Source organism: Gymnodraco acuticeps, unplaced genomic scaffold, assembly GCF_902827175.1.
Source record: "Gymnodraco acuticeps unplaced genomic scaffold, fGymAcu1.1, whole genome shotgun sequence".
Taxonomy (NCBI): Eukaryota; Metazoa; Chordata; class Actinopteri; order Perciformes; family Bathydraconidae; genus Gymnodraco; species Gymnodraco acuticeps.
In genome coordinates, this window is record NW_022990341.1 from 1,522,461 (window position 1) to 1,550,004 (window position 27,544).

Sequence of the window (27,544 nt, forward strand, 5' to 3'; positions counted from 1 at the left end):
GACATCTTTGAAGTAAATGTCTGTGGAAATCCTGCAGAATCAGAAGAAGCTGATGTCTTGTGCAGGTGGCTGGAAAAAAACTGCAGCTTTTTAAACAACTTTGCAGGCATTTTAAATACAGCTCACTAAAACTGACGAGGTGTGTTGCTCCATATGGGGAATGTTGCTATCATATGGACACGGTTATATAGGAAGCGACACGTTTTAAAGTTTTCTGTTAATACAAATCCACAAGGGATCCCTCAGCATGCTGGAAGCTTTCTCTAGTGAGAAAGCGTGTCCACTCTAAAATATGTTCTTCCCCCTGACGGAGCAAATTTAGGCTGTGGGAGACCAGGAACCATTGTCTCACGTCCAGCATCTCTGTCCAAACTTAAATTTCCCGAGATAAAGCCAAAGCCGTTTCTTATTTGTAGGTCACACGTCAGGATGACCTTGGGAAGGACATGGATTCCTCTCTTGATAACAAGCTATTTGTTTATTTTGTGGTTTGTTGCCATCTCTGGGGTTTTTCCTAACACAATAGTCGGAGTCATCAACTCCGAGTTTCTTATGTTCTTCTCTAAATGCAACAAGAAGCCTGAAGGATCCTGAGTCTCTCTTCCTCTCTCCTAAACTCTTCTTCTCTCCTCTCAAATGTGCATGTCCTGCTCTTGTTTAGGCCTGTTTTGTTTATCTCTAAGAAGGAGAAATCCAGATTTTGACTCAGCTCTGGACGCCATGTGTGTCCGGGCCTCCACCTTTCTTTCTTTAGAGCTAGCTGCAGTTTTCAGCCCCCCCAACTGCCTCAAACAATACTCCTTTACAATCCCAAATCACTCTCTTATCATGTCTCTCTGCATCCAGTGTAACAAAAAACCTGCCATTGATTAGGGTGACGAATACAGTTTGGCGAACTCTATGTGTGCCTTGAGGAGTTGATTAAATCTTCTGCTGTAATATAAACCCACTGCTGACAGAGCAAATACACACTAGAATAATTTATCCATGCACTAAAACTGACATTCTGCTTCCTTTCCTGCCGTTACAGACAGCATCATAAGGGACAAAGACTACGAGGTGATGATGCAGATCGACTGTGAGGTGACGGACACGAGGATCATCCACATCAGGTCGTCCAGCATCCCGCCTCTGCTCCGGGTGAATCGCACCGAGACGTTTTACCAACACTCTCCGACTGACAGCCAGGCCCCGCCTCCTGTCAATGTGCTAATGGGGTCTGCTTAAGACCAACAACAGCACCTGTTATTATATATAACTCACCAACAAAACCCATGAGGACAAACAGAAGATGGGGCTTCAGTTAACACTCTTTTTGTGTGATACATTTTTTTTTTAAACTCCCGCTGACTAGAGGTTTTTTATTTAGATTCTAATGCAACACAAAGGTAGCTCAAGTGGTCAGGACTAGTCCACTGTACTCTTTATCCGGGCAAATATCCGGAGGTAATCTATAATAGGGTCTGCTTGCTCCTTGTGTGGCATCTCTGACTTCTCCCTGTAACTCCAGATGCCCCACATAAGGGTAATTGCTTAGCGACAGGGGGCCGAGCATTGAACCCTGAGTCACCCCGTCATAACACAAATACTTGTGCAGCTCTCCTCGTGTCCACTCTTTCTTTTTTAGTTGTTAATTTTGGGAACAAGCCACTAAGCCAGAGGAGAACACTGAAAAATGAGTTCTGGGATGGTCTCTGCAAGAGATGCCAGATTAATTACAGGCAGCAACCTCAGGAAGTCAGGTGATCTGTGAAAGCTAGCAGGCTGTCACTATGTTGTTGGCTGGTTTCCATTGGTTTAAGGATTTCAGGCGCTTTGTTTTTAAGCATTGTATGATGAAGAATTTAGTTTTTTTTGCACTGTGCTTCTCTTATATTAATAACAGATTCAGCTACTTTACATATTTATTTCTATTATGACAGTTATACCAACTTCTGTACTGTGATACAATTCACTAATTTCTGCTGTCAAAAGTCTTCTGTAAAGACTTGATCTTATTTTGTCTGATTGTGCTTTTGTGAAATGTGTATTCAAATTGACCACACAAATCTAAATGAGTGTACATACATTTATAAAATGGTGGATGGGAAAGAAACGTTTTCATTAGAACTAGGAGATTTTTTACTTGGTGGACATCTTGAGATATTCATTACATTTATGACCCCTGCCCCTTTTTATATGAATATAGTCTATGCCTTAAAAGTTGAGCTAAATGTTTGACATTTAACTTATTTTGAGTCCAGACGTTTCCGTCCACGGGCTGAATTGCACTTTTATTATGTGCACTTAGGCCTGAAAGCGCAAGTTATTTTGCATGATGGAGTTTTATTATCAGATTCGTTGTAAAGGTTGGCACTAAAAATGCACAAACTTGTAAGATAAGAATATAAGGTCTGGCTTCAAAGGCCTCATATTAATGTTTCTTTAAAATTGATATTGAAAAACAAATGATACATCATCAGAATAAGAACCTTTTTGTATATGTTGATTAACAAAAACATACAATACTTGTACCTAAAAGTGCTTTTTTTGTTTGTTTCAGCTACACAATTGTGCAATGGGTTAAGCTTTAGCTCAACAGATGCACATAAAATACTCTTTACTTGTGTAATCTTAAGCCAGGCCATCTGTGTCTATATATTTTTTCCTTCCTTTGAAAATAAAATCGATTCACCGCAATGTTTTCACTGCAGAACTTTGGGAGAAAGCAAGAGTACAATTAAAGAAGCTTGTGAGGTTTTGTTTTTTGTGAAAAATACCAAAATAAACACTGGATTTTACATTTCCTTTGTCCGTATCCTTTTTGGGGAAATTGTTTTACTGCATTGTTATACAGTATACAAGTACAAGAGTCTTTTTGTTGTCTCTAATGCCTCAATTTACGTCCATTGAAAAAATCATTGTTTGTATTCATAATTTCTGCCTGGATTAGATTAGCCATATAAAAAAGACATGTTTAAGTATTTCCACATTTTATTGCAGTCTCCTCTCAACAGTCTCACAAGAAGGGAATAAGTGCTTTCACAAGACAAAGGTCAACGGCAAAACCTGTGATAGTATCATTAAAACAGGATCTGTGGCATATGATGCAAAGGAAAAGGAATACAAAATGTGTATAAAACAAAAACAATTATTGAAATGGGGAATTGTTAAGAGTATGTGTTTGTGAGTTATTTGACCCAAGATACAAAATAGTTCTGAACCCTTTCTACATAGTTTAGCTCATTGGGCTTTTTTACAGAATTGCAGTATATACATTACATCAAGATGCATTGACTGAGGAATCAGACTTAGGGTTAACAAATCTTAATAGGAACAAAACAATTTTCTCAAAATACACGAAAGTATATTTGTACATTTGACCCCCCTTTGTCTCCATCCTGAAGGCCATCTGGACTGATCCACAATCCATTCAAACCATAGTTCACTTTTTAATATAACTACCATCGACCCCGTATTAAGGGTCTACAAAGGCGAACTTGATGTTATATGTGACCTGGTGTCCATTGTCCCACGCATACAAAACCCCCTCTTTTGGATTGTAGTCAATCTGCGTGGTGTAGGTGTAGTTGTTGGTGAAGGGCATTCTGGGAGTCATCTGAGTGTTTGTGTGCGTGTCGAAGGCGTATTCCAGTCTGGCGTCCTTTATGTTGTAGCTGTCAACAGCGTACAGGACGCCGCACACGATGAAGCAGTTTCCGTAGTGGTTTCTCCTGAGCCCGGTCCTCCAGGTGGTCTCCCTCTGCATGCTGAGGTCCGAGGGGTTCAGCCGACTCAGAACGACCACTTCGTGTAAGAAGCCCTCATTGTCCAGAGCCGGGTAGATGATCCACAGGCCGCTTTCATCTATGGCGAAGTCGACTTCTGAGTGACCGCGCCACTCCCCCAGCGACGACGTATCTCCCACCAGAGCATCGTGCAGCATCGTCCAGGCGGCCACGTATCGCAGACGCAGGTCAAACTTGATGATGTCTCGGGAGAAGGCGCGGTTGTAGAAGAAAGCCCCATTGTAGACCACATGGCCAGTGCCGATCCAGTTGTAAGGAAGCTTGTATGATGTGGAAAAACGTCCTAGAAGGGACCAAGAAGAACGGATAAACATCAGATTTATTAAAGGTCCTCTATTATACTGTTTTCCATCAATATAGTAAAGGTCTCAGATATATACAAAACATGTCTCTGAAGTGTTTGGCTCCAAATACCAAACAGATCATTGCAGCATCCCATAATCCCCTCTGTTTCAGCCCTGTTTCCAAAGTGCTGATTCTGTGTCTGTTACTTTAGATGAAAACAAGGAGCCACTCCCCACGCCCCTCTGAGAGAGATTTGGTTAGAAAGAAACACAATAGGCGCTTTCACACTGCGGTACTTTTCCCACAAAGGTTCATGTGAACTCTTTAGTTTGCATGAACTAAGTACAGATCGCGTTCACACTGGAAAAAGTCCCTGGGGGAGGATTAGGCAAATGAAGCCGCTGACGTCACTTGTTCTTCTTCTGCTTTGGGTTTACTGGCAGGCCGCAAACAACTTCACGCGTATACTGCCGCCCAAAGTCCCCGGCCCGGAAGTCCCCGGAGTTGGGGACTGGCTTCAGTAGAAGCTGCTGGGAGTCCCAGCAGCTTCTACTGAAGCCTTCCGAGTAAATCGCCAGAACGCCGACACCTCCTCATCTCCACCGCTCCCATGTTTTATTTTGTGTTGCCATAAGTTAGTCTCTCTGCGTTTCTGTGCTGGGCTAATGCTAATGCTAATAATGCTAATGCGAGGATAATAAAATGGCGGCTTCACAAAACTTTTTGGGAGTTTTACGGGGCGTGGTTTGCAATCCGCCCAGCCAATCAGAAATATAGCTCTTTTCTCACAAGAGAGCCGCACGAAAGTCCCTGCTCTAGCGGGGACTTTCGTGGGGGTAAAAAGGTTCACATGACCTAATTTTAGTACCGGCTCTTTTTGGTGTGAACGCGATAAAAGAGTTCACATGAACTAAGTTCACATGAACCTTTGTGGGAAAAGTACCGCAGTGTGAATGCGCCTAATGGTGCTCGAGGAGGAGATTCAGGTGAGAGGGGGGGGGGGGGGGGGCGGTTACCTTGGTTGCTGATTGGCTAATGGTTACACAAGCCAAAAACATTTTATGACATCATAAAGTGGCCAAAATCTGATCAGCTCATTTTCAGACAGGTTTTTATATAAATGGATCAGGACAAAAAATGAGTAAATCTTTTTTCCTGAAAAGTCAGAATCAACACAAAAAGTGGATTTTGCATAATACGTGATCTTTAAAGCAAAAGGAAAACAAAGATAAAGATGACTTACAGGTGAATACAAGACCAGGCTCTTACCTTGTTTGAAAACCTCAAGGTTGCGGAACTCCAGCAGGTTATTCCCGTAGTAGAAGTTAGTGACATATATTTTGTCATTATCCGACTTTGGATCCTTCATCCAAGCTCCTTCATTCCTGCCAAAGGTGTTGTGAGTTACTGGTTCGGAGATGGTCGCCAAAGTGTCCTTACACTCCCCTGTAAAGAGACACAACAAGTGAGGATTTAGAAGCAGATAAACATCATTCAGACGTACGTCACAGCGTCTGAAAATAATTAGAGGCTTTTATTTTAACCAGCTTGGATGACAGGGAGGGTGTGGTTGCCAGTCACAGAACAATATCAATTCATCTTTCAAAAAATTATGGAAAACTTTAAGGCTCTTTCCATTTGGTATTTCCATCGAATCAGAGCAAATGTTAACAAGAAAATTAAAGGCGTTCTTATTGTTTGGCAATATATTTGGCATTAAGATGTTGTACAAAACATTCACAGATGTTTTTTTAAGCCACTGGCATTGTGGCTTTAGAGTTAGGAATGTTATTTGGTTATTTGGTCTGTCAGTCCACCAATTGACTGAAAAAGTAGTTGGAGGATAGCCAAGGAATTGTTTTCAGACATTTGATTCCCAAGAGGGGAACCATGCTCACTGCTAGTTTCCCATGACTTTTCTTCTGGCACTAATATGAGGTTGCCATTTCAGTTTTTAAAATAAATAAATGTCTTAATAATAATTGGGGAAATTCCTGTAGGTGCCATAACACTACTTAGCTCAAGTTCATTATTTGTATTATTTGTAGGTGCCATAACACTACTTAGCTCAAGTTCATTATTTGTATTATTATTATTATTATTATTTACGTCACCTTTATTTGCTTGTTGAGCACTTCCAGTAATTGTCACATGGTTTATAAGTCACCTGTTTGATGTGCTGTCATTTTTTCTGTTGACCGTTTTGTCCATAGTTACTATGTTTTGATTTTGTTTATTAAACATCCTTAAAACTATATTGCTTCAACATGGACTTTCTTTTCGAAAACGCGTCACAGTTTAAAGCCAAGTTTAGCCTCTCGGCGACTCAAATGTAACTGGGGATTGAGCCGCCACAATTCCCATAACATGAATAGATACTAGGAATACGAAGTAGGGATGCCAGCGATTATTCGATGATTCGATTAATCGTTACAGTCTCCATAATCGAATATTATTTTAAAAAATCGATTTTATTTATATATTTTTTTATTATTATTTATGTTTTTTTTTTTTTTTTTTTCTGGCTTAGTTTCAACCAAAATATAGGGGGGGTCGGTCGATTAATCGATTATTATTCGCCAGGGCTGCCGAATAATCGATTTTGATCATGGTCAGTTTCTGGCAACCCTAATATCCTGCTATTTTCTGTATGTTGCGCCATCGCCAGATCAAATTATTCAATAATCCAAAACTTGGGTTTATGACCAAATTCCTACACAAATAGTGGCATTCCCATCAGCATCCCCAGAATTCAGTTTTAAGAGCTGATTAGTGTGCTAGCATGCATGCTAACCCACTAGACCAAAACAGTGATAAAAAGTGTACCCTCTTAAAATGAGCTTGTTAGCATTGTGAGCATGTTAGCACTTAGCTCAAAACACAGTAGTACAGTATCACAGAGCTGCTCATACATTTTTGTAGATGTTTCCTTTAAAAGTGTGGATGAATAAGGTATTGCTTACATTATTCAACATAAATAGTCAACTTACCAGGTTGTTTGGGGCGAGATTCCTCCTGCCTTTGCATTGGCTCTTCTGATTCCGGGTTTCCATGCTCCCTCTCTTCCTCTTCCCAGCTAATCTTGTATTTCTGTCTGCCTGGACCAGCCTGCCTTGTAGTGGTGGTTGTGGTGGTAGTGGTGGTAGTGGTTGTTGAAGCAGAAGTAGTCCCAGGTGTGGTGAAAGGCAGCGTAGTGGGGGGAGGCAAAGTCATCAGTCTCTGTGTGGTAGTCATGGCTGGAAAGTAGATGGATTGAGTTTCTTCTTCTGGTGTTGTGGTAGCAGCCTGTGTGGTGGTAGCCGGTGTTAAAGCTATTGTAGGGTGTGTTGCTGCTAAAGTTGGGGCAGCACGAGTTGTAATGGTCATAGTGGAAGTGGTACTGGTAGTTGAAGCCTCTGTGGTGGGGTTTGGGGTGCTTGAATGAGCTGCAGTGCTACCAGGTAAAGTCAGGATTTGGTCTTTCACCGCCAGGGTAGAAGTTCCCACCTTTTTGGTTAGTGTATCTCTTGTGGTTGTAATTTGAGACGGTTGTGTTGGGTTCATTGTAATTTTGGTTGTTACCTTGGCAGTGGTGCTTAAAGAACTGTTGCCAGGTTCAGTCATCAAAGGGATTGTTTGCTGAGTGACTCTTTGAGTTGTTTGAGGTGCAGTGTCTGCCGTCTTGGTTTTTTGTGTGGTAGTAGTCGGTCCAAACGTGATGGCTCTTGTTGTGGTTCCAATGGCGCTGGGGAACTCATACATTTTTGAGGTGGGCTCAGTTCCTTTCGGTTTATTAGATGGTTTTGTTTCTATGGAACCTTGTGAAGGACCTGTTGTCTTTGGTCGAGATGATCGTGGTCCTGCTCTCGTCTTTGGGCGCGGGGGTCTGTGTTGAAGAAGATTCTCCTCAATGAAGAGGTTAACGGGTCCATCACCACTGAATCCATGATATTCAAACACTAAAAAAGGGGAAAGGAACAGATGTGGTGAAATAATCTGAGCGCAATGAGACAATGAGAAATGATTTTTGTAAAGTAATCTGTGTCTGGAATCACAAATCTGTTCAAACAAACAGTTAGAGCCACAGTATTGAACCCATTCGTAAATAGTTGCAGGGCATCTGCATCCAGCAGCTGACAGATGGCAGACGGTTTAGAAGCACTAAGCTTTTATGTTCTGACATTCTCTGAAATTAATTAATGTAATGTGATAATCCATCCAAACTATGATCCTGTTTCATGGTTAGCAGAGTGTGGACGTATAAGGGTAATTCTATACTTTACCTTTTAAGGAAAGCTGTAACTGGGATGATCACATTTACTTCTGTCCGTTTTAATGTGCAGATTTTAAAAGAAAATTTGAGTTTTTTTCTGCTTTTAATCCATGGCATTTAAGCCGACTAAGGGGGTCTGTACTTACAGTTCTCTCCGGGATCCCCGTCATCCGCCACCATCGGATCTGGCTCAGATTTATAAAAAGTCATTCCTCTGATGATCATGCCGTTGGGGCCGGTCTTCAGCACCTGAGCAGCCTCCTTGTTAGCCGGGGTCTTCGAGGTTACCAGAGGTTTGACCTCAATGATCTGAGTAGAACCATCTGTCTGTAGAAAGGACGGATTTTCCCCAATAAACTGCTCCTCATGCTTTTCCTGTTTGGACAGATGGATACTGACTTAATATGAGGCGTGAACAATTCAAACTAAAGCATTAGCGTGAGACCAATCTGTTTGATTAGATGCCCTACATGTTTTTCAATATCAACAAACATTTGACTAAAGAGTGTTATGAGAGTTAGATGCACTTTAATGGTTTGACCTAGAATACAGGGGAACATACTTAAAACATGATTAAGAAAGTTTCACAATTAAATACACTTATAATATACTGTTGACAATGCACTTGCTTGGCAAATTAAAGCATGTTACTATTACCAAGAAACTATATCAAGATTGCATTTGCAAAACATGAACCAAAATGTCCACTTTGGAACACTGAAGTACCCTCAACAACGTCAAATGACTTTTTTCCAAAAGCAAATGTATTTATTTATTTATTTGATTAAAGGGGCCCTGGGTCTATGAAATAACAGGCCAAGAAACAGGTACTCTGACTATTAGAGGGACTATAAACAAACCAAAATATTTGCCACATTATCTGGACCAATTTATTTGGAAGACAATTTGTAAATCCATGTTGTAGGTTATATTTTATCATGCCATGTGCCAACTGTCTTAAGAACAGTAGATCAAACTGCAAAAGTAGGTCCGAAAACTGTTTAAAACTGACGTTTTCTCCTACAATTTACTTTCTCTTCCAAATAAATTTGGTTAATCTGGGGTTTCATATTCTCGTTGATCTCCATTGGACCTGATCTCCATTTGCAGGATTGTTGTTATACTTTATTGTCTTTGTATCAATGTTCTGGCTGTAACTTTGTGATGTTTTTTTTAGTGTCTTGGTCTCTCTTAAGAATGACTCTGTGTCTCATTGAGATTACCTGACTAAATAATAAAACCTAACCTGGATATGCAGTGGCCTTGCTCACCTCACTGAGTCTCCTCGTGTCTTGATGTTGTGGCGAGGGAACAGTTGGAAGGCTTTCAGTCGCTTTTGTCTGGATTGAAGGACTTTCCTGGGGCTTCACCTCATCCACATGGTTCAGAGACACGGCCTTCATGTAGTCATGGACACATTGAGTTATTAACAGTTGTAATTTACATGTTTTTGAATGAGAAAATAGGCTGCAATGATTTCATGTATATGTTGCCTGGCTAAAACACTTCAACTTTTGTAACCTTTTCAAATGTTACACAAGGACAGACACAGCTGGAACTAGTAAGATTAATCATAGATGCACTTGATTTATCCATTAATTGTATCACTTATACAGATGTGTTTCCCATGCCAAGACAAGTCTGTGAAAAGAGCAATTTCAGAACCAAATGCAGCGATTGGCCTGACAGTTTGTGCAGTGTTGTTTTCCCCATGTCAGGCAGACTAAGAGTGACACATACAAAACATTTTCCATGCAAATATAGAAATGTTTTGGACAAAGTTTGACTGAGGCTCAAGCCCTGGCCAGCTGCTGTTTGAAGTTGTGAGAAAACACCTATAAAAGCATGGTATTTTTTAATTCTAATCTAGTCTTAAAATCAAGTTATCCAAAGAATAATATATCTATTGTTTTAATGCAATGTCTAATAACATTTATATTAAATTCTGACAAGGGTTTTACTGGACATACTGAGTCCAGGAGTCACCTAAACGCACCTGCTATCCCCCCAGTTTGTGTAAATGTTATACCAACATATTTGCTAGATATTTTCAACAAAAATGCACACTGTTACTCTACCTTTTCCATGTTGTCCATGCGATCCACTAGCTTATTGGTAATGGAGTGCAACTTGAGTAGATCCATCCCATAGAAGGAGCCCTCCAGCAGCTCCAGGATGGTGGAAAGCTAAAACGATGAAGTGGATTCTGTCAAAAGGCTTTACTAATTCAGACATGACATGCTTAAAATAGGTTTATGCCAAGCCAATCCAAACTTTCTGGATCAAGTGTGGGACTATCCTTTCCTGAATTTGATCTAACATTCATAACTCCAGTGATCCATAACTCTATAGAAACCAACAGGTGGGCTAAACAGCAGCTTTCAGTGGGCGCTGCAGCGTGGGAACATATTTGTATCGGTGGGGAATGGAGCAGACGACACTTCACCTTGACATTCTCTTTCCCAGCCTCTCTAAGTCTTTTCAGCCTGTATTCCCCCTCACACGGGTTGACTGCTGACGGAGGAGCGATGCAGGCGCACTTGCACTCTGGTCCAGATGTGATAGTCTCCACGGTGTAGAAGTCCTGCGCGGTGGCGCTCCCTTCTTCTAAACGCCGGCAGGCGCTCCTGCTCATGGGTCTGACAACACATTTACACCGACAGTCAGCGCCTTCCGAGAGGGCTTTCACTTTGTCATAATCACCCAGCAGCTACAAAGAGAAGAGCAGGAATGTATTTCAAACCAAGATCAATCAAAAACTTTTACGCACGAAATTATAAAATGTTCATAGAACAAAGAACATTGATATTTCCTCCTACCTTAGACAGGATGCTCTCCTGGCCAGCTATCTCCTCCTGCAGACCCTCCTTTTGCTCTGCCTCGAATTCTGACCTGGGATCTGCACCCAAGATCTTTGGCGCTGCAGAGCACCATGGAAACAACGCACAGCACATGCCGATGATAATGCATAATTTATACATTGTGAGGCTCACAGAGCACCGACAAAAAGAAAGAAAAATGTTGCAAGTATGCAAGCAGGCACAGCCTGTTGCAAATCACTTTAGCTGCCAACACGGCTGCATAGCCTACTTCTGGCTCCAAAATCAGACAGGTGTATCCAGAAAAGCCATCAGACTGAGGGATTAAGCTTTATAGCGCGAGGCCATCCTGTCCATCGTCGGTGATCGCAGATCAGTGTGGAGAGAGAGCAGCCGGCATCTGCAGCGGAGCGGCGGCAGGAGGCGGACCTGATCGCCGCGAGGAGGAGTTCAACTGCATCAAGCCACCTCTCTGATATAAAACCCACATGTGAATATCAATAACAAAGAAAAAACACTAAACATTTTAAACTCATCTTGATTTGTATGAATGATTCAACTTAATATGTAAGGTCTTCAAGCATATTTCGAGGTCAAATACAAAGTAACCTGGTTACTAGTGATGAGATTCCCAGCAGCAAAGTCTGAGCTGTGGTTCTGCCGCCCTCTAGCTGCAACACGGTTCATTACAATGACAACAAATCAAGTATTTGAAATTACCTGTTTATTTGCACTTTAAGGCACATTCAATGTTTTCAATTATTTCCAAGACAAATCTATATTAAAAAATAGATTCAGTTAAGGCATGTGGTGCCATGTAGGTTTGAGGATCGCAGAAAAATACATTTGTAGTGAAAATAAAAAAAAACCTGTGTTGTGAACAGACTGTATATATAAAGGTTGTGAATCAGAAAGGAAAGCGCTGTTTAATCAACAAATACCCGAGGCGAATCACTTCTTATTCTACAAGCAATCAATATAACTACATTTTATAAGATTAAAGCACCACAGCCTTATTGTCAAACAATTTTGACCCCAATTTATTTGACAAATAACATTATCTTCATAATATTGTAAATGTCTTATTTCTTCTTGATACTTTCATCTGTGTTGATATTTAATATAAATTATGCAAGAAACATTTCGGTCTTTAAAACACTGCTACTAGCCTCAGAATGTCACGCAGCGAGACATGTGGTGATATTGGAGTGCTTAGACTAAATGTTCAACAGTGTCTATTTATTCCCTTAGCACCCTTCAAGTTCAATCCTTCTCTCTGCCGCCACAGGCAGGATGAGATGAGAAATACGACTCCACAGTCCACTGTACTTGTCGAGGTCCATCCTGTCGAAAGCAACAGGATGGCCGTCAGAGAGGAACTTCTTCTGGAGATGGTCGTCCACCATCTCCTCCACAGTCGACAAACGAGCCTCGGCAGGGATCTCCTCTTCCTCCCCCAGCAGCACTGTGAAGATCAGACAGGTCTTCTTGTAGGCGGCGTTCTCATGGTCGCAGTAGCGATAAAAAATAAGCGTGGAGCCTGGGGGCAACTCCTCGAAGCGGTTAATGACGGCTACGGGTTTGTCTCCTTCGAAGGCTCCCTGCAGCTTGCTGTCGATGTCCAGCTTCACCTGGTCGCTGTCTTGGCTGGCTCTGCTGACTCCGTCGATGTGGAGGACGGAGGCGTTGAGGGAGGTGGAGAAGGCGGCGGCGAGGCTCTTAGCCAAGCAGGTTAGAGTCCGCTCAGCCCCGTGTCCCGCGGTGAGGATCAGGCTCACCGGCTCTGTGGGCTGGGCCGTCTGCAGGTGCCTCAGCAGGTGGATCTGGCTCCTGTTCCAGAGCACCTCACGCTGGTTAGGGAACCGAGTCTTTACTTTTTCCAGCTGCCTGAGGAAGATCTGCCGCTCATCGTTTTTCTGAGGCGGCATCTCGGGTTCGTAGAAATACTGTCCCACGATGGCGACACATAACAGCGCTAAAGCTAACATCAGGTAGTTTCCCACTCCTGTGAAGAGAAGGCACATGTGTTGTGTCAATGAGTTCTTAATAAGTTACTCAAAATTGAGTGTCAAAAAATGCATGCAATGTGAAAAAAGACAATCACTGAGAAAGTAAGGTCTCGTAAGGAACTTGTGTTTTACTTTTGTTATTTGCTCAGTTGTGTTTTTCAAAGTGGGGGCCCCGACCCCCCGGGGGGCCGCCAGGGGGGTCACTCAAAGTTTTAGGGAAACAGGTTTTTTTTTTAATGTTATTAATAACTACATATCTATCAATCTATGTGTCCTTTGATGCCAATCTTTTCATATTTTTTGTTTTTGAATCACACGACCGCCCTTCAAGCCAATCAGAATTGAGCTGCCGCTACTGCGAGTGAAAATCTGCTCAGCTTTTAGAGCAAGTGAGAGCTAGTGAATGTTTCGCTCTGCAGCTGGATGAGAGCACGGATGTTTTGCATACAGAATTGTTTGCATACATCAGATTTATTTCAGAAGACAACTTTGTTGGGGAAATATTATTTTGCAAAGCACTGGAAGGTAGGACCACATGAAGAGACATTTTCCAAGTTTTAGATGAGTACATCATCTCAAACGGACTTGACTGGTCTCGTTGTGTGGGTGTGTGTTCAGATGGGGCAGCAGCTATGACAGGCGGAGTGACAGCTTCGATCAGGCAGAAGGCCCCAAATGTAGTGGCAACGCACTGCATGTTCCATCGGGAGGCACTTGTACACATCATGTAAAAAAGAAATTGCAACAGGGGGGTCCCCGCCAGAGGATAATGCTATATGGGGGTCCTTGGCATGGCAAAGTTTGGGAACCCCTGAGTTAGTAAACCCCCAATGACACTAAAAAGGACTAAGAAACAAGATTACCTCCAGGGTTTCCCTTAACCCCAGGAACTGTAGCTTCGGCATCATCACTCTCCTCAGTGTTCGGGCCGATGGTTTCAATATTTTCCTGAAGACAGTCTTTTCTCTCCGGTATATCCTCTTCCTCTTCAGGAGCTAAAGCTGCCTTTGTGACGCTTCGATCATCTGACAAATGAGGAAAAAACTGGTTAAAACGTAACTAAAAAGACACCCACACAGCTGATAGTCACTTGGCAGCTATACGTCATGCTTCCTCGCTGGCTTTATCTGTTGTGTAAGACTAGGAACGACAAGACAACAGCACTTGAAAGTTATGGAAAGATATAACACATTTTACAATAATCAGACTCACTGTCTCCAGCTTCAGGATGTGTGTTAGTGTCTGGGCTTTCTTCTCTTGGTCCATCTACTTGGTCGTCCTTTCCTTCACTGAGAGTAGGCGGGCTTATCGTTTCTGATTCTTTTTTCTCCCCAGTGTGGTGTTCTCCTGATACAATTAGGAAAGATGAACATACTCGGCAATGTTCGAGTCAGTTTATTTACAGTTGCAGTAAGAGTGTGGGGTATAACAGTGTGATGAGAGCTGCCTTCTTAATCTTACATTATTTAAGACTGGAAAAGATATCAACTTTTAGCTCAAACCTGAATATAGCAAGGGCATTAACACTATTAAGCAGCTACTGAATAAAGCACTACAAGCAAATACCAACACCATACTACGACTGGAGGTTTGTATAAAAACATCCACAACAAGTGGAGGACCCTGGAGCTTACAGTAGGAAAAACAACTGCTATCAACAAAGCAATCGAATAAATACATGCCAAGGAAATCAGTGCAGGTTACCTATTGGCTAGCCTGCAGTGATTTGTGTGGGTCATTTATCTCTGTTTTGAACAAATAGCTATAATTTTGTAAACCAATTACAAAAGGAAACCTTGAATGTTAAACACCTGAACTTTTGAAAGAACATCCATAACATTCATCTGGTTGTAACTTATATATATCGATATTCCAATACATTTTACATAGACTATTCTGCACTATTTCTATTATATTCTATTTTATTTACTTGCACTATTATCTGTTTTATTGTGTTGAACGGTTGGAGGAGCCTGTGACCTCAGAATTTCATTGTCATAACTACACTGTAGCTATATACAAAGCCTTGAATCCTGGAATGTAAAACATATGCAACCACAGAAAATATTATTGCTATTCCAAAGCAAAAAAGGACTTCAGCATTGTATATCATATTTCAACAATATTTCCGAGATGATTTTTTAATGGCAAATGCAAGTGGGAACGTCACCTCATTGCACATAATGAAACACACTACAAGTACTTCATAGAGCACGCAGTAAATTGACTATAAAAAGAAACACTTTTACACACTACTCCTAATGGCACTTGTTAGAGGTTTGTATCAAGCTTTCCCAAAAGTGAGTAATATGTCTCTTAACGTGTGACTACAATGGATAAGGAAGTCAGAATGACTTGTTATGACCCTTAGACAGGAACACTCACTGGACTTCTCCTCAGCTGTTGAGGTCGCTTGCTCATTTCCTCGTGTCTTTCTGTTGAAATCACCACAACGTCCTTCATCAGCCTGAAGTGGTGTGCCTACATCTGGAGGCGCCATCCGATCTCCAGCCGCAGCACTGTCTGTAGACAAATACAGAAATCAATTGTAATTGTATTGTAAATAATTGTTGTATGAGTTATAGTCTAACTGGACGTCTAATGTTTCAAATTCCGCTCTATCGCAAAGTACTATAAGGTCTGGCAACCGTTTCTGTCCTACTTTGAGAACGAATTCTCTGACATTAAAACAAAGTAGCCCCCTTTGTTTTTATTTATTTATGTTTTCATTTTTACTCTTGGTTATTTAACCATGTAGTTTTTTATTTAATAATTTATGTTTATTTTTTATATACCTATTTTGTATCTCTTCTGGATGTCAATTGATATTTTGTATACTTTCTGTGTGTGCTGTATTTTTGAGTGTTGAGCGCTGCCGTTTGTTATATGTGGAAAATCAATAAAAAATATTTGTTTCAAATTCCTACCTGACCTGACCCGTTTGATTTTCATTCCAGATCTGGTATATGTTCAACACTGTTTGCTTTTTCTTAGCATACTTTTTGCATCAAATTCATTTGCAAATCCTTCCTATTGATTGTTGTAGATGACACATTAAGACTGACAAACTACTGTGACAACATCGGGTTCAGTGCAGAAACAATACTCACCATGTACACTACACAGTGTTTTATGTCATAAATGTTTGTCTTTTAAATACTTTTGGAGGAAAATAAACACTGACATGATGATATAAATAAAACCCTAATACATGGTTTTTACATTAGAGACCATATGATTAGCACAGTAGATGCATAAACCCATTTGTAAAATACAAATCGATTAAATAAATGCATTACTTTTGACGCTGCTTGCGCATTTTACCTTGTGAGAGTTGTGCATTTTTATTTGGATCGGTCACTTCCTGTTTGTCGTCGGATGATGAAACCTCTTGATCCGATTTAGCCTTAGTTTCTTCTTCCTTGCGTCCTGATAAAAAAAAATATATAATGACATATCATGTACATTTAAACTACATTGTAAATGTTTTGTAAATATACTATTCCATTAGAACTGATATTTGGACTTTGTCATTTGGTGTGTATGTACCTTCTGTGTGTTTCTCTGCCATGTCTGTGGGTGGAGGCTCTTCACTCAAAGGTTGGTTCAATGCTGCAAGACAGAAAAGTGTATACAGCACTTGTTTTTATTATGCCAATGACTGAACAGGCTTATCGGTTTTGTTCACATCCTTCTCACATGTTCAAAGTCTCAAGGCAGTTAAACTGTCAAAAGGGAGCGGCTAAGGGCAGTCACTTTTTATAACATTCAAATCGTCCCTTGTTTTCAGTTTGGCTCCATAACATATCAGGCTTCCAATTGGAAAAAAGCTGTTAGCACTTAAACAAAGAATTAACCTACTGTTAAAACTCAAAGTTGAAAACATTGAAAAGTCTGTTTTGAGTCCCCGGGGTTTACTGAATCACATCTGGGGGGTTCATTTAAACTGAATTTGTTGTGTGCGAGAAGACACTGTAAGCAAACCGATAATAGTTGTTAATAGGGCAGCTAGCAAAACTTGCTCAACAGTAATGAAACTAATGGAATATATGTACGAATATTCAAATGTAAACTGTTGATAGTCGTTTAAAGAGTTTACTGTGCAAATCAAACAGGAATTGGGAAATTATGTAAATGAAACACTGATAATAAACTAGTTGTTAGTCTCTAGGTTTGTAGCTGCGGGTAATGAAGCTGAATCTTGTTAGGTGAGAAAGACAACATATTAGTTAGTTCAGAGGATGCAGGGACATACTTGGTAAATACACATTACATGATTAGATTATTTTTGACCTTGCTTGCATATCTTACCTTTTGAGATATTCTGCTTTTCATCAGGATCTCTCTCCTGTTTGTAATTACATGGTAAAACATCAGGATCCAATATAGACTGTGTTTCTCCTTCCGTCCCTTCTGATAAAAACAAATCAATGATGAACTATCATGTACCGGTAAGTGTAAAAACTGTTGTATATGTATGTAAACATTTTAGCCCACCATGACTAATATCTGGCCTTTGTCATTGGTGTTTCAGTACCTGCTGTGTGCTGGTGATCTGGGTCTTGCTCTGCCATGTCTGTGGATGGGGCAACTTTACTCGAAGGATGGTTCAAACCTGCATTGAAATAAATTGGTATATAGAACTTTTGTTGTTATGGTAAGACCCGAGTACATTTATTAGTTCTTGACAGATAAGAAAGTCCAAAGTCTTTAGTGAACCTGCCAACGGGTCGCTTTAACATTCGTTTCTGGTTTCTCTTTAAAACAAACTCCCCTTGTTTCAATTGCATTCATTCAATTAATTTAAACATAGACTACTGACTTAAGTGCTATGGTAACATTAACATCTACCAAAGGTTGCCTCTTGTAAGCTATGCCCACACTTCAGAGCGAAATTAATGGTCACTTCAGTAAGACTTTATCTCTGGCACTAGCTTACACCTCGTCACATACATATATCTGCTTGAGTTGGAAATGTATCGACAACATTAGGCCAATTGTTTGTTATAACCAAGGTCTGTGTACAATAGGTAATAACCTGCCCAGGGACTACACATGTACATTAGCTCAAAAGCTAACTCAGGTGCATTGGTACACAATAATGATTAGTGTGCACACTCCCAGGTCAATTAATAAATAACACGCAAAGCTTCCGATAAGATGAGACAGCACATACAAACACAAACAATTTACTTTTGAAACTCGAAGTTGGAAAAACGTAATATGTTTCGAGTTCACCGCGAGTTGCTAAATAATACCTGGTGGCTAATTGCTACTGAAATTGCTGTAAAACTACCGACATTTTTACGTTAAAATATAGTTAGCTAGTTAGCAGCAATGTTAGCAGCTTAGCTTGAAACACAACTAATAGAAACCTTTACGTACGAATATTTAAAATTACGTCAACCGTTGAGTAACTCTAGCTAGCTAACGAGTCAACTGACAGAGATGCTGGCTTATGTGGTTTACAAAACAGTTAGCAACATGATACGTGGATATAGCTGCCGTCGTGTAACTTCAATCACCTACATATATGTTTAATAGTTTAATCCAATTACTCATTCTAAAAAAACGTACCTGTGATCACATCTGTCCAGCAAAACGCTTCCTTATACCTTGCGTTAGGTCCGTCGCTCTGACAGATCACAACATTCAGGCGGAACGTTCAGCAGTGCCCATGTTTCCATGGAGATAAAGAGAATGTGGCGTTTCCGGGCATCAACGGCGTACGAAAATGGTTCCCCTAACAACTTACGGGAAGTCCATCGTTTATCCGTATGTGAAAGTCGTATTGACTCTCTGATGTTTTCGGCATCGCTCTTATTGTAATTATAAATGGATTCCAGGGTTTCTGAAATTAAGGAGCCTCGCCTTCTGAGGCGATCGGTTAGGCAGTCATCAGGTAACGTTAGAGGTGAGCAAACTGACTGTTGTGACAAAAAGGGTTAGCTCCGCTAGCTTAGCATTTGAAGCTAAATAACTATTAGCTGAAATAAGCTCACTGAAAGTTCAACGGCAAAACCCGTTCGATGACTGATATTAACAACGTTAGCTGACTTAAATTGTGTGGTCGATCCTTAAACTAGGAATAGAGAGGAATGGAGCTGCACGTTTACATGTTGAAAGTTATTTCAAACTTTGTTCAATCCAACGTTCAAGTAGTTGGTTGACTCATTCCCACAATGTATTTCTGATCCTTCTTTAGCATTGGATTTTGAACTGGCACCCAGGGGACCTATGAAGAGGACCAGAAGAGGGTTGAAACCCCAAAGTCCTGTTAAAGCTGTCAATGGGTCCAGAGATGAGGAGAGTGACTCAGAGGATGAAGGTGGGATGCTCCAACGTACAGTGTTTGCCTAACGTTAGTCATACATAGTTTGTACTAGCCAAGGTGGAAAAACTAATTATTGTATTTCCTATATGACAGTATCCCCGAGCAAGAAGAGCCGGCTGGAGGATGGAGGAGCAGAGGACAGCTGTGGTGATGCGAATGAGATGGAGGTTCAGGAACCTGATGAAGATCAGGACACAGATGAAGACCAGGGAATGGATATTATACAGCAGTCCTCTCATGCCTCTCATCAAGTTCAATCAAACAAAGGTTAGGTCTGTTTTTATATTCTTATATTTTTTATACATATACATACATACAGAGTTTCAATATCTCAGTCAGCCAATTTATTTTTTCATCCAATTTAAGAAGAAAACCAAATCCTTCAGATGTTCCCTATCCATAAGTGACACCGTAGTAGTGTTTGCTTTGTGCAACCAATAGACAACCATTTAAACGTGTTTTTTTAACTATAGTATAGAACTCAAAATAGCTGCAAACTCACAAAGTTATAAACATCAACCAATTTAAAAAGTTAATATTAACCAGTTATTAAACTTCTTTAAACCTTTTTTCATGATCAACTTTATAATAAAGGGACTAGGTGTTTTAGCTTAGTGATAATCAGATGTAATACATTTCATATTTACTTACTTAGCTATGCAGGTGCCATCAAATGACAAAGGAGGTATCCTGGTTTACTCTGATTGTTTTACTCTGACGTTATTAACCTTTAATTCATAGGACTTCTTTCCACCATCAGATCTAACACAGGCAGGTTTTCTCTCTTGTTCCTTCAGGCGCCCTTGGAGATATGAATTTATCCCCGTGTGTTGTGCTCAAGGATCTCTGCAGTCACGCTGTAAATAAAGATGCAGATTGGATAATACCAAATAAAGGTAGGAGTGGCTCCTGCTGGCATGGCATGTGTGACTAAGTGAATGTTAGTCTCCCTGAGCCAGTTGCACGTTGTATAGCAGCCTCTGCCTCTATATGAATGAGTGAATACTGACATGTATATGTAAAAGCGCTTTGAGAGGTAATTAAATGCTAATTAAATGCTGTCCATATATCTATCCCCTTGTGTAGGGCTGAATGAACTCCGCAGTCCTGCTGTACATGGAGATGCAGAACGGATAAGAACAAAGACAGGTGGGAAAAGGCTTGAGCTTCATTCTGCATAGGAATGATTACATCAATGTAAGATAAAACTAATATGGCTTGTTTGTTTTTTCACTTAAATCTTCAGCAAAAGGACCTGAAGCTCCCACCAAGTCTTCCGCACAAATCAGACCACCGGTAAACAGACATGATGTGCCTATCCCGAAGATCACCAGCATGGACGAGTACTGGAAGACGTTGGAAGCTAAGGCCAAAAGCACTGGTAAAAAGGACATTTTTACTTAGCCAGATTTCACAGAATTGAAAAATCACGAGGAAAGATGCATTGAGCACCTGTCCAATTGATGTACCTCTCTAAAAAGAATCACATTTTTACATTAATATGTTCTAACTCCCCTTTAGGTATACCTGTAGTTAACCATCACCAGAGTGTGTATCCAGCCTCGGAGAAATCCTGCACAAGACAACGTGTGAATAATATTCCAACACAAAAACAAACCGTTCAGCAGAAAAAACAAGGTATTGAAGCTTCAACTTAAAAAGAAAATCCAGTTATTAGAAACATCAAGTGTAGATTGACATGTTTGGCATTCATTTAATGACATTTCTTTCTTTTACAAGTGAAAATGAAAACACTTGCTATCAAGAAAAGCTCTGGATATTCCTGTAGCGGTAAGATATATACATTTAACTACATCGTCTTTACACCCAAAGATACTTGTTCTACATTCATTGCAGGACTTTAATATGGTCTTATTTCCTTCCAGGATTCATGTGGGGTTTATTCCGTTTTATTCTCGTGGCGCTGATCGGTTCAGCCGTCTTAGTGGCATGCAAGATCATCCCTGTAATGAAGAAGAATGCAGATGGTGAAACGCACCCATCCACGCCTGTAAAGCTGGACATTTTTGCAGATCAGCTGTCTCTCCTTCAGGCTCAGTTCCCCAGTCAGCACTCTGAGTTGTGGAAGAGAAGCAAGATCCACTTGGAGAAGCACCTGAAAACAAAGCAGCCCACAGAGCCGGTCAGTCTGATCTTTACTGCCGGCCGCGGGGCTGAGAGGACCCTGACCTGCCTGGCTCAGAGGCTGGCCTCCTCGTACTCCTCGGCCCTCAACGCCTCCGTCCTCTACATCGACGGGGCCAGCAGAGCCAGCCAGGACAGCGATGAGGTGAAGCTGGACATCGACAACCAGCTGCGAGCTGCGTTTGAAGGAGACAAACCCGCGGCCGTCATTCATCGCTTCGAGGAGCTGCCTCCAGGCTCCACGCTCATTTTTTATCGCTACTGTGACCATGAGAACGCCGCCTACAAGCGCGTGTTTTTGTTGTTTACTGTGCTGCTTCCTCAAGATGAGATCATTGGGGACCAGAGTCTGAAGGAAGTGGAGGAGATGGTGCTAGAGTACGTCAAGGAGAAGCTGATTAGCTCCAGCAACCACGCTTCTTTCAATGACATGGACATAGACAAGTTTGGTGGACTGTGGAGCCGCATCTCCCATCTCATCTTACCTGTGGTGTCTGAGAAGGAAGTAGAGCAGAAAGGATGCTGAAGACTCGAGCTGGTCATCAACGAAGAAGTCAGAATTCCATTTTGGATCAGCCTGATTCTTCCTAGGACCGTACATTAGCTATGAGACAGAGAAGTAACTTGTAAATATAATGTGTGTTGTTACATTTCACATATAACCTTGAGTTCAAATGTTTGAAGGTTGTTTTAATCTCTCCGTCAGCAGTATAAGGTTGAAGAACTGCTCATGTTGTCCAGCACTGAGTTTTTACAAATGTACAAGCTTTTGAATAAGGATATGTACCATCATTTCATTTCCTAAGTAGGTTATGAAATGCTCTCATCCAGGTTTAGTACAATATGTTTGATTGATTTGTTTTCTCCTTGTTCTGTGTCATTAATTGTTTCAACAGCACTTTGTTCCACATCTTTTTAACCCATCTAAGAAGAGTATAGTGAAAGATCAGCGTGGATTGCACTGTTTTGTATCAAATCTCTCATAAAACTGATGGCTCACATTATATATCTGTTAAATGTCCCCATGGAGATGTGTATCCCATTGTTCATTTAATTTTCTTGTGTAAACGATTGGATTTGCACTAAAATCTTTGCTTTAATGATTCTTCTTATCAAGAGTGCTGGCTTTTATTGGGATCAATATTTTTAATTCCTTTTTTCCCTTTTTTCTGATATTTATATTTGTGATATTTTGTCTCTTTCTAGATTGAAATATTTTTTGATAGCTGTATATATATTTTGAATATAAAAATATTTTTCTTTGCTGTCAAAAAACCACAGATGTTTTTACAACGTTGTCAATCACAGGTTATTACTGGGGGATTTTGTTTGTATGAATTGAATTTATTTACAAACAAAACAGTAAGTCACAAAATGTGCCTTAATAACTCAAATGGAGAAGGTAAGAACATCTTTGAAATAAATAAATGATTTGATGCTATATCCTGACAACTTCAAACCAGGCTTCTCCCTGAAAGATTGCAAAGTTAAATGTCCAAATACAGGAGAGTGTTTTTTCTTTGCCTCCTGTGTATTATTCTGATGAATTCTGTTTTGCTCACATGTACATGTCTATTTTCAATAAAGATTATTTTGATAACTAGAAGAGTTAATCATTAATGAATTTCACGGTTTGTTTCCTTTTTGTTTGCCCAGTTTTTGAATGCTAAAAGTCCGACCCTGGTGAAATGTTTCTTTATAAGAGTTGAAGAGCACTTGGAGTTTGTTATGTATACTATGACTGAGAATATGAACCTGCTTTTGTTAATCATTTGTGTTAGAGGGAAAGTCCCGCAACACCAGCTTGGAACCAGGAAGTTACAACTGTAAAACACTGCAGGAGTTCAATCATTTATTAAGAGGATAAGATGTAAGACTCGGTACTAAAGACCGCTTATGGATTTCATTTATGATGCTCAAGAGTAAAAATGCTGCAACACTTTCAGTAAGAAACAAGGAAGGTAACAGAAGTTGTATCAGTAGCTATGTATTATTCCAGTGAAACTCAAAGTCTTGGTCAAGGTTTACTTATTGTGTGAGTCATCTACTTAATCGTGGGTAAACATGAGGTGGGTTACCTTCATACGAATCGTACAAATCTAAAGTCATTTATGAATCATGCATTTTTTGTTCAAGTACTTTTTGTTAAACATGTTCACATAACAAGTTAGTCCATCCATGGACAGGTTTACCCTGTGAGAAGAGATTTGTATTTATGTGTGTCTGTCTTTCTGCACCCTGTTAGTTCAATCGGCCATAGTGCACACCTAGATTTTAAAGGGGACATACAGTTGCAAGAAAAAGTATGTGAACCCTTTGGATTCTGCACACATAGCGTTGTGTGTTCCTTCCAAACAACTCAACGTTGGTTTCATCTGTCCACAGAAAGAATATTTTGCCAGTAGTGCTGTGGAACATCCAGGTGCTCTTTTGCAAACTTCAAACGTGCAGCAATGTTTTTTCTGGACAGCAGTGGCTTCCTCCGTGGTGTCCTCCCATGAACTCCATTCTTGTTCAGTGTTTTACGTATCGTAGATTCGTCAACAGAGATGTTAGCATGTGCCAGAGATTTCTTTAAGTCTCTAGCTGACACTCTAGGATTCTTCTTCACCTCATTGGGCATTCTGCGCTGTGCTCTTGCAGTCATCTTTACAGGACGGCCACTATAGGGAGAGTAGCAACAGTGCTGAACTTTCTCCATTTATAGACAATTTGTCTTACCGTGGACCAGGGCCGTGCACAGACATTTGGAGGGGCTATTGCTCTAAACTAGAAAAAGGGCCGGCCCCCGACCCCCCTGAAAACGTAAGAACTTTTTATTAAAAAAAATGAATACCAGGGGAAAAAAATTGTTTGCGGTCCATATCTCATTAACATATCTAATGTTAGTAACTATTAAAGATAAAATGCGGACAATTCTGTTTTAATGTAGTTTGACCATTGTAACTGCTGTGCCTTAAATAAAATCACTAATTGATTAAACCTGTTCAATACGCATTATTCTTATTCTTATCATTCATTATGAGCGCAGTAACGGTAAGGTATCTAATTACTTATGTATTTAGTATTCCATAACTTAATAACAGAAATGGTCAAACTAAAGTAGAGACATGGCAGAAATCCTACAATGAAGCGGGACAGTGAAGTGTTCTCCCGTATGTGAGAGAGGGCGATCAAGAAAAGAGAGAGAGCGGAGAGGGAGTTTACGGAGCAGATGAAAAGACACAGAAAGACAGAAGCACAATAACAAGTAGCCTATATTTAGGTGTTTTTTTTTTGTAAATAGCCGACGGTGTCAAGAGGAAGTAAAGTCCCTGGTTTGTCCCCTATACTCTAACTGCCATGAGAAAACTCAAAATCAATTTAAGCATATTTAAAAACGGGAACATTTCCGGGGACAGATTGACCCGAGGATTGGCCACCAAAGCCAGGCAGGCACATGATCACCATAGCCATGAGGCCGGACCGGACTCGGAGGGCTTTCCTTTACTTTCAGCTGTCAGATTGTAAACAAAGTCACGTGACTGGGGGCAGATGACAGCGCTGACAAGGTGTGTTTTATCGCAGCGAGACTCTACAATACTAATTGTGGGCTTATCATGTTTATTCGGCCACAACAGAAAAAAAAGACTTTCGCTCTCTCCAGAGGGGCAGGTCAGCCAAAAAGTTCAAAAGGGCCGTTGCCCGGGCCACATTAGCCCTTACCTGTGCACGTCCCTGCCGTGGACTGATGAACATCAAGGCTTTCAGAGATACTTTTGTAACCCTTTCCAGCTTTATGCAAGTCAACAATTCTTAATCGTAGGTCTTCTGAGAGCTCTTTTGTGCGAGGCATGGTTCACATCTGGCAATGCTTCCTAAGAATAGCAAATTCAAAACTGGTGTGTATTTTTTATAGGGCAGGACAGCTTTAACCAACACCTCCAATCTCGTCTCATTGATTGGACTCCAGATTGGTTGACTCCTGACTCCAATTAGCTCTTGAAGAAGTCTTTAGCCTAGGGGTTCACACCCTGCACAGTGAATGTTTACATGGTGTGTTCAATAAAAACATGAAAACATATAATTGTTTGTGTGGTATTAGTTTAAGCAGACTGTGTTTGTCTATTGTTGTGACTTAGATGACATTTTATGACCAATTTATGCAGAAATCCAGGTAATATATATGTATTTTACCTCAACAATGGAATTATGATCAGTAGAAATGGCCATGACATGGGACCTTTAACACTATGTCTTCTCTAATTTGCTTGCGTTAAAAATTGCATGATACTTCTCGAGCTGCTGGTGGAGGTCTGATTGTTCTGACCTACACAGCCCACACAAATTGAATGTGTTGTCTTATTTTACAGTTTGTAAATTGGTAGGCCCACCAGATTCCCAGGCGTACATGCACTAGCGCTAGTTTTCACTACGTGTGTACCCCTCATGCAGTGACAAGTCCTTTATGTAAACATTGAGTCTAAGTGATCTGCATCACTTTAAACCAAAGTGATGCACATTTTGATTATATTAAGACAACTTATATAGCATATCTTTATCTTTTCAAATTTAAATTGATCAAATTCTCACATTTGACTGTATATGTACTGATCTAAGCATATCCATGACCAGATACTTCTGATGTAAGACTTACCCTGTAATAAACACAAAATGTGATCCTCACATTCTGAAGCCTCTTCCTCTACATCAGGGGTGGCCAACCAGTCAGAGGTTAAGAGCCACATCAAACACACAGTCACTGATACCGCTTGTTTCAGTTTTTTGTTTTCTGAAGACAAGATTTCAACCACGTCACTGATGCATTTTTGTGGCATTGGGATATATATTTTTTAAATCCTCTGGAGCAGAGAGAGGAGCTGTGGATTATTGTTATTGATTAATGCATCAGTGTTTCTTAGGGTCAAAAACACTAAACTCACAACTTAAAATGAAAGCGTTTAGTTTATTTAATAAAAGAGCACATGTTCAATGTGAAAAGTGACAGTAGTTATAGATTATTTGCAATTTGGTGCTATATATATATTTAAAAAATATATATATATATTTTTTAAACACCTTGAATTTCAGGGGGGGGCGCGGGGCTCCGTTGGCGGGGCGCAGCGCCCTTCCAAGACAATGGTAGGGGAAACACTGGATAGTAGTGTTTAATCAACGATAGGTTTCCCCCCCCTCAAAAGGTGATTGGTTCACTGCATCACAGGTATTATTGTGATTGGCTCTTGGGCCACATCAAAATTAGACGCGCTGTCATCCTCTCATACTGACACCTGACACCACACATACACACGTAGGGAGAGCCGGGACGAAAGTAACACGGGACCAAAGTAACACGGAACGAAAGTAACGGAGCAATTTTATCCGAGCCCAAACAACTTTGACCGGCCAAATTACGTCAGAATTATCAGCATTCAATACTTAACAGACCTACTAAATATCAGGTTTAACTGTCAGGAGTAGTGTTGTCACGATACCAACATTTTGGTTTCGATACCAAGTCAAGAATTGCGATTCCGATTCTTTTTCGATACTTTTCTTAAAAAAAAGGGAAACCGTCTTAAATGTAATTATTGTGCTTTATTTCACACCAGAACCATAACACAAACTTTTAAACAATGAGTACAATAAATAAAAATAAATGACAAGAATTCGTATTAAATAAAATTAATACATTTCTTACAGACAGGCCTTGTGGTGTTCGTAGGCTTGCCCTCACTGTCAGAGATATTGCTAAAATACTTCCACATTTCGCTTCTGGCGTCTTTTTTGTCAACAAGCCGAGGGGCAGCGGCAGTTGCACTCCCACTTGCAGCCATGCCTCTCGTTTTCTCACATGCTCTGGCAGCTAGCGCGTGCACGAGTGCGGGGAGGCACTTGAGCGTGCTTTAGAGGGGCGGGACTGCAGGCACGGC

At 40.6% G+C, this 27,544-nt stretch overlaps 4 protein-coding genes across 7 annotated transcripts in view; 2 read left to right on the forward strand and 2 right to left on the reverse strand.

Annotated features, from left to right (window-relative positions):
* Nucleotides 1-2,782, forward strand: part of atf6 (activating transcription factor 6) — a 49,339-nt gene extending 46,557 nt beyond the window's left edge. The window contains exon 16 of the mRNA XM_034223587.1: nucleotides 1,031-2,782. Coding sequence (XP_034079478.1) covers nucleotides 1,031-1,227 — 197 coding nt within the window. The 3' untranslated portion in view covers nucleotides 1,228-2,782. The remainder of the gene's footprint in view (nucleotides 1-1,030) is intronic.
* Nucleotides 2,783-2,955: 173 nt separating this feature from the next.
* olfml2ba (olfactomedin-like 2Ba) lies at nucleotides 2,956-11,560 on the reverse strand. The gene is made up of 8 exons (XM_034223586.1): nucleotides 11,145-11,560; nucleotides 10,772-11,035; nucleotides 10,404-10,511; nucleotides 9,597-9,722; nucleotides 8,472-8,700; nucleotides 7,064-8,011; nucleotides 5,343-5,519; nucleotides 2,956-4,071 (listed from the first exon to the last, which is right to left on the reverse strand). The coding sequence occupies exons 1-8, from the start codon at nucleotides 11,304-11,306 to the stop codon at nucleotides 3,458-3,460; spliced, it is 2,628 nt and encodes an 875-aa protein (XP_034079477.1). The 5' UTR covers nucleotides 11,307-11,560; the 3' UTR covers nucleotides 2,956-3,457.
* A 291-nt stretch (nucleotides 11,561-11,851) lies between these two features.
* On the reverse strand, nucleotides 11,852-18,965 carry zgc:112962 (uncharacterized protein LOC548348 homolog). 3 transcript variants are annotated; one of them, XM_034223591.1, is made up of 9 exons: nucleotides 18,731-18,965; nucleotides 17,691-17,768; nucleotides 17,465-17,563; nucleotides 16,703-16,765; nucleotides 16,478-16,582; nucleotides 15,539-15,676; nucleotides 14,366-14,500; nucleotides 14,017-14,178; nucleotides 11,852-13,149 (listed from the first exon to the last, which is right to left on the reverse strand). In XM_034223591.1, the coding sequence occupies exons 2-9, from the start codon at nucleotides 17,725-17,727 to the stop codon at nucleotides 12,392-12,394; spliced, it is 1,497 nt and encodes a 498-aa protein (XP_034079482.1). In that variant the 5' UTR covers nucleotides 17,728-17,768; nucleotides 18,731-18,965; the 3' UTR covers nucleotides 11,852-12,391. The 3 variants fall into 3 exon arrangements, with proteins under 3 accessions (XP_034079482.1, XP_034079481.1, XP_034079483.1); XM_034223590.1 differs by having other exon boundaries at nucleotides 17,465-17,566; nucleotides 18,731-18,964; XM_034223592.1 differs by having other exon boundaries at nucleotides 17,465-17,501; nucleotides 18,731-18,810.
* Nucleotides 18,853-23,256, forward strand: si:dkeyp-82a1.6 (torsin-1A-interacting protein 2). Of its 2 annotated transcripts, none has more exons than XM_034223588.1 (9): nucleotides 18,853-19,067; nucleotides 19,359-19,481; nucleotides 19,581-19,754; nucleotides 20,285-20,383; nucleotides 20,574-20,636; nucleotides 20,734-20,868; nucleotides 21,009-21,125; nucleotides 21,228-21,278; nucleotides 21,374-23,256. In XM_034223588.1, exons 1-9 carry the CDS (start codon nucleotides 18,989-18,991, stop codon nucleotides 22,156-22,158), a joined length of 1,626 nt encoding a protein of 541 aa, XP_034079479.1. In that variant the 5' UTR covers nucleotides 18,853-18,988; the 3' UTR covers nucleotides 22,159-23,256. The 2 variants fall into 2 exon arrangements, with proteins under 2 accessions (XP_034079479.1, XP_034079480.1); XM_034223589.1 differs by having other exon boundaries at nucleotides 18,853-19,055.
* The last annotated feature ends 4,288 nt before the right edge of the window (nucleotides 23,257-27,544 follow it).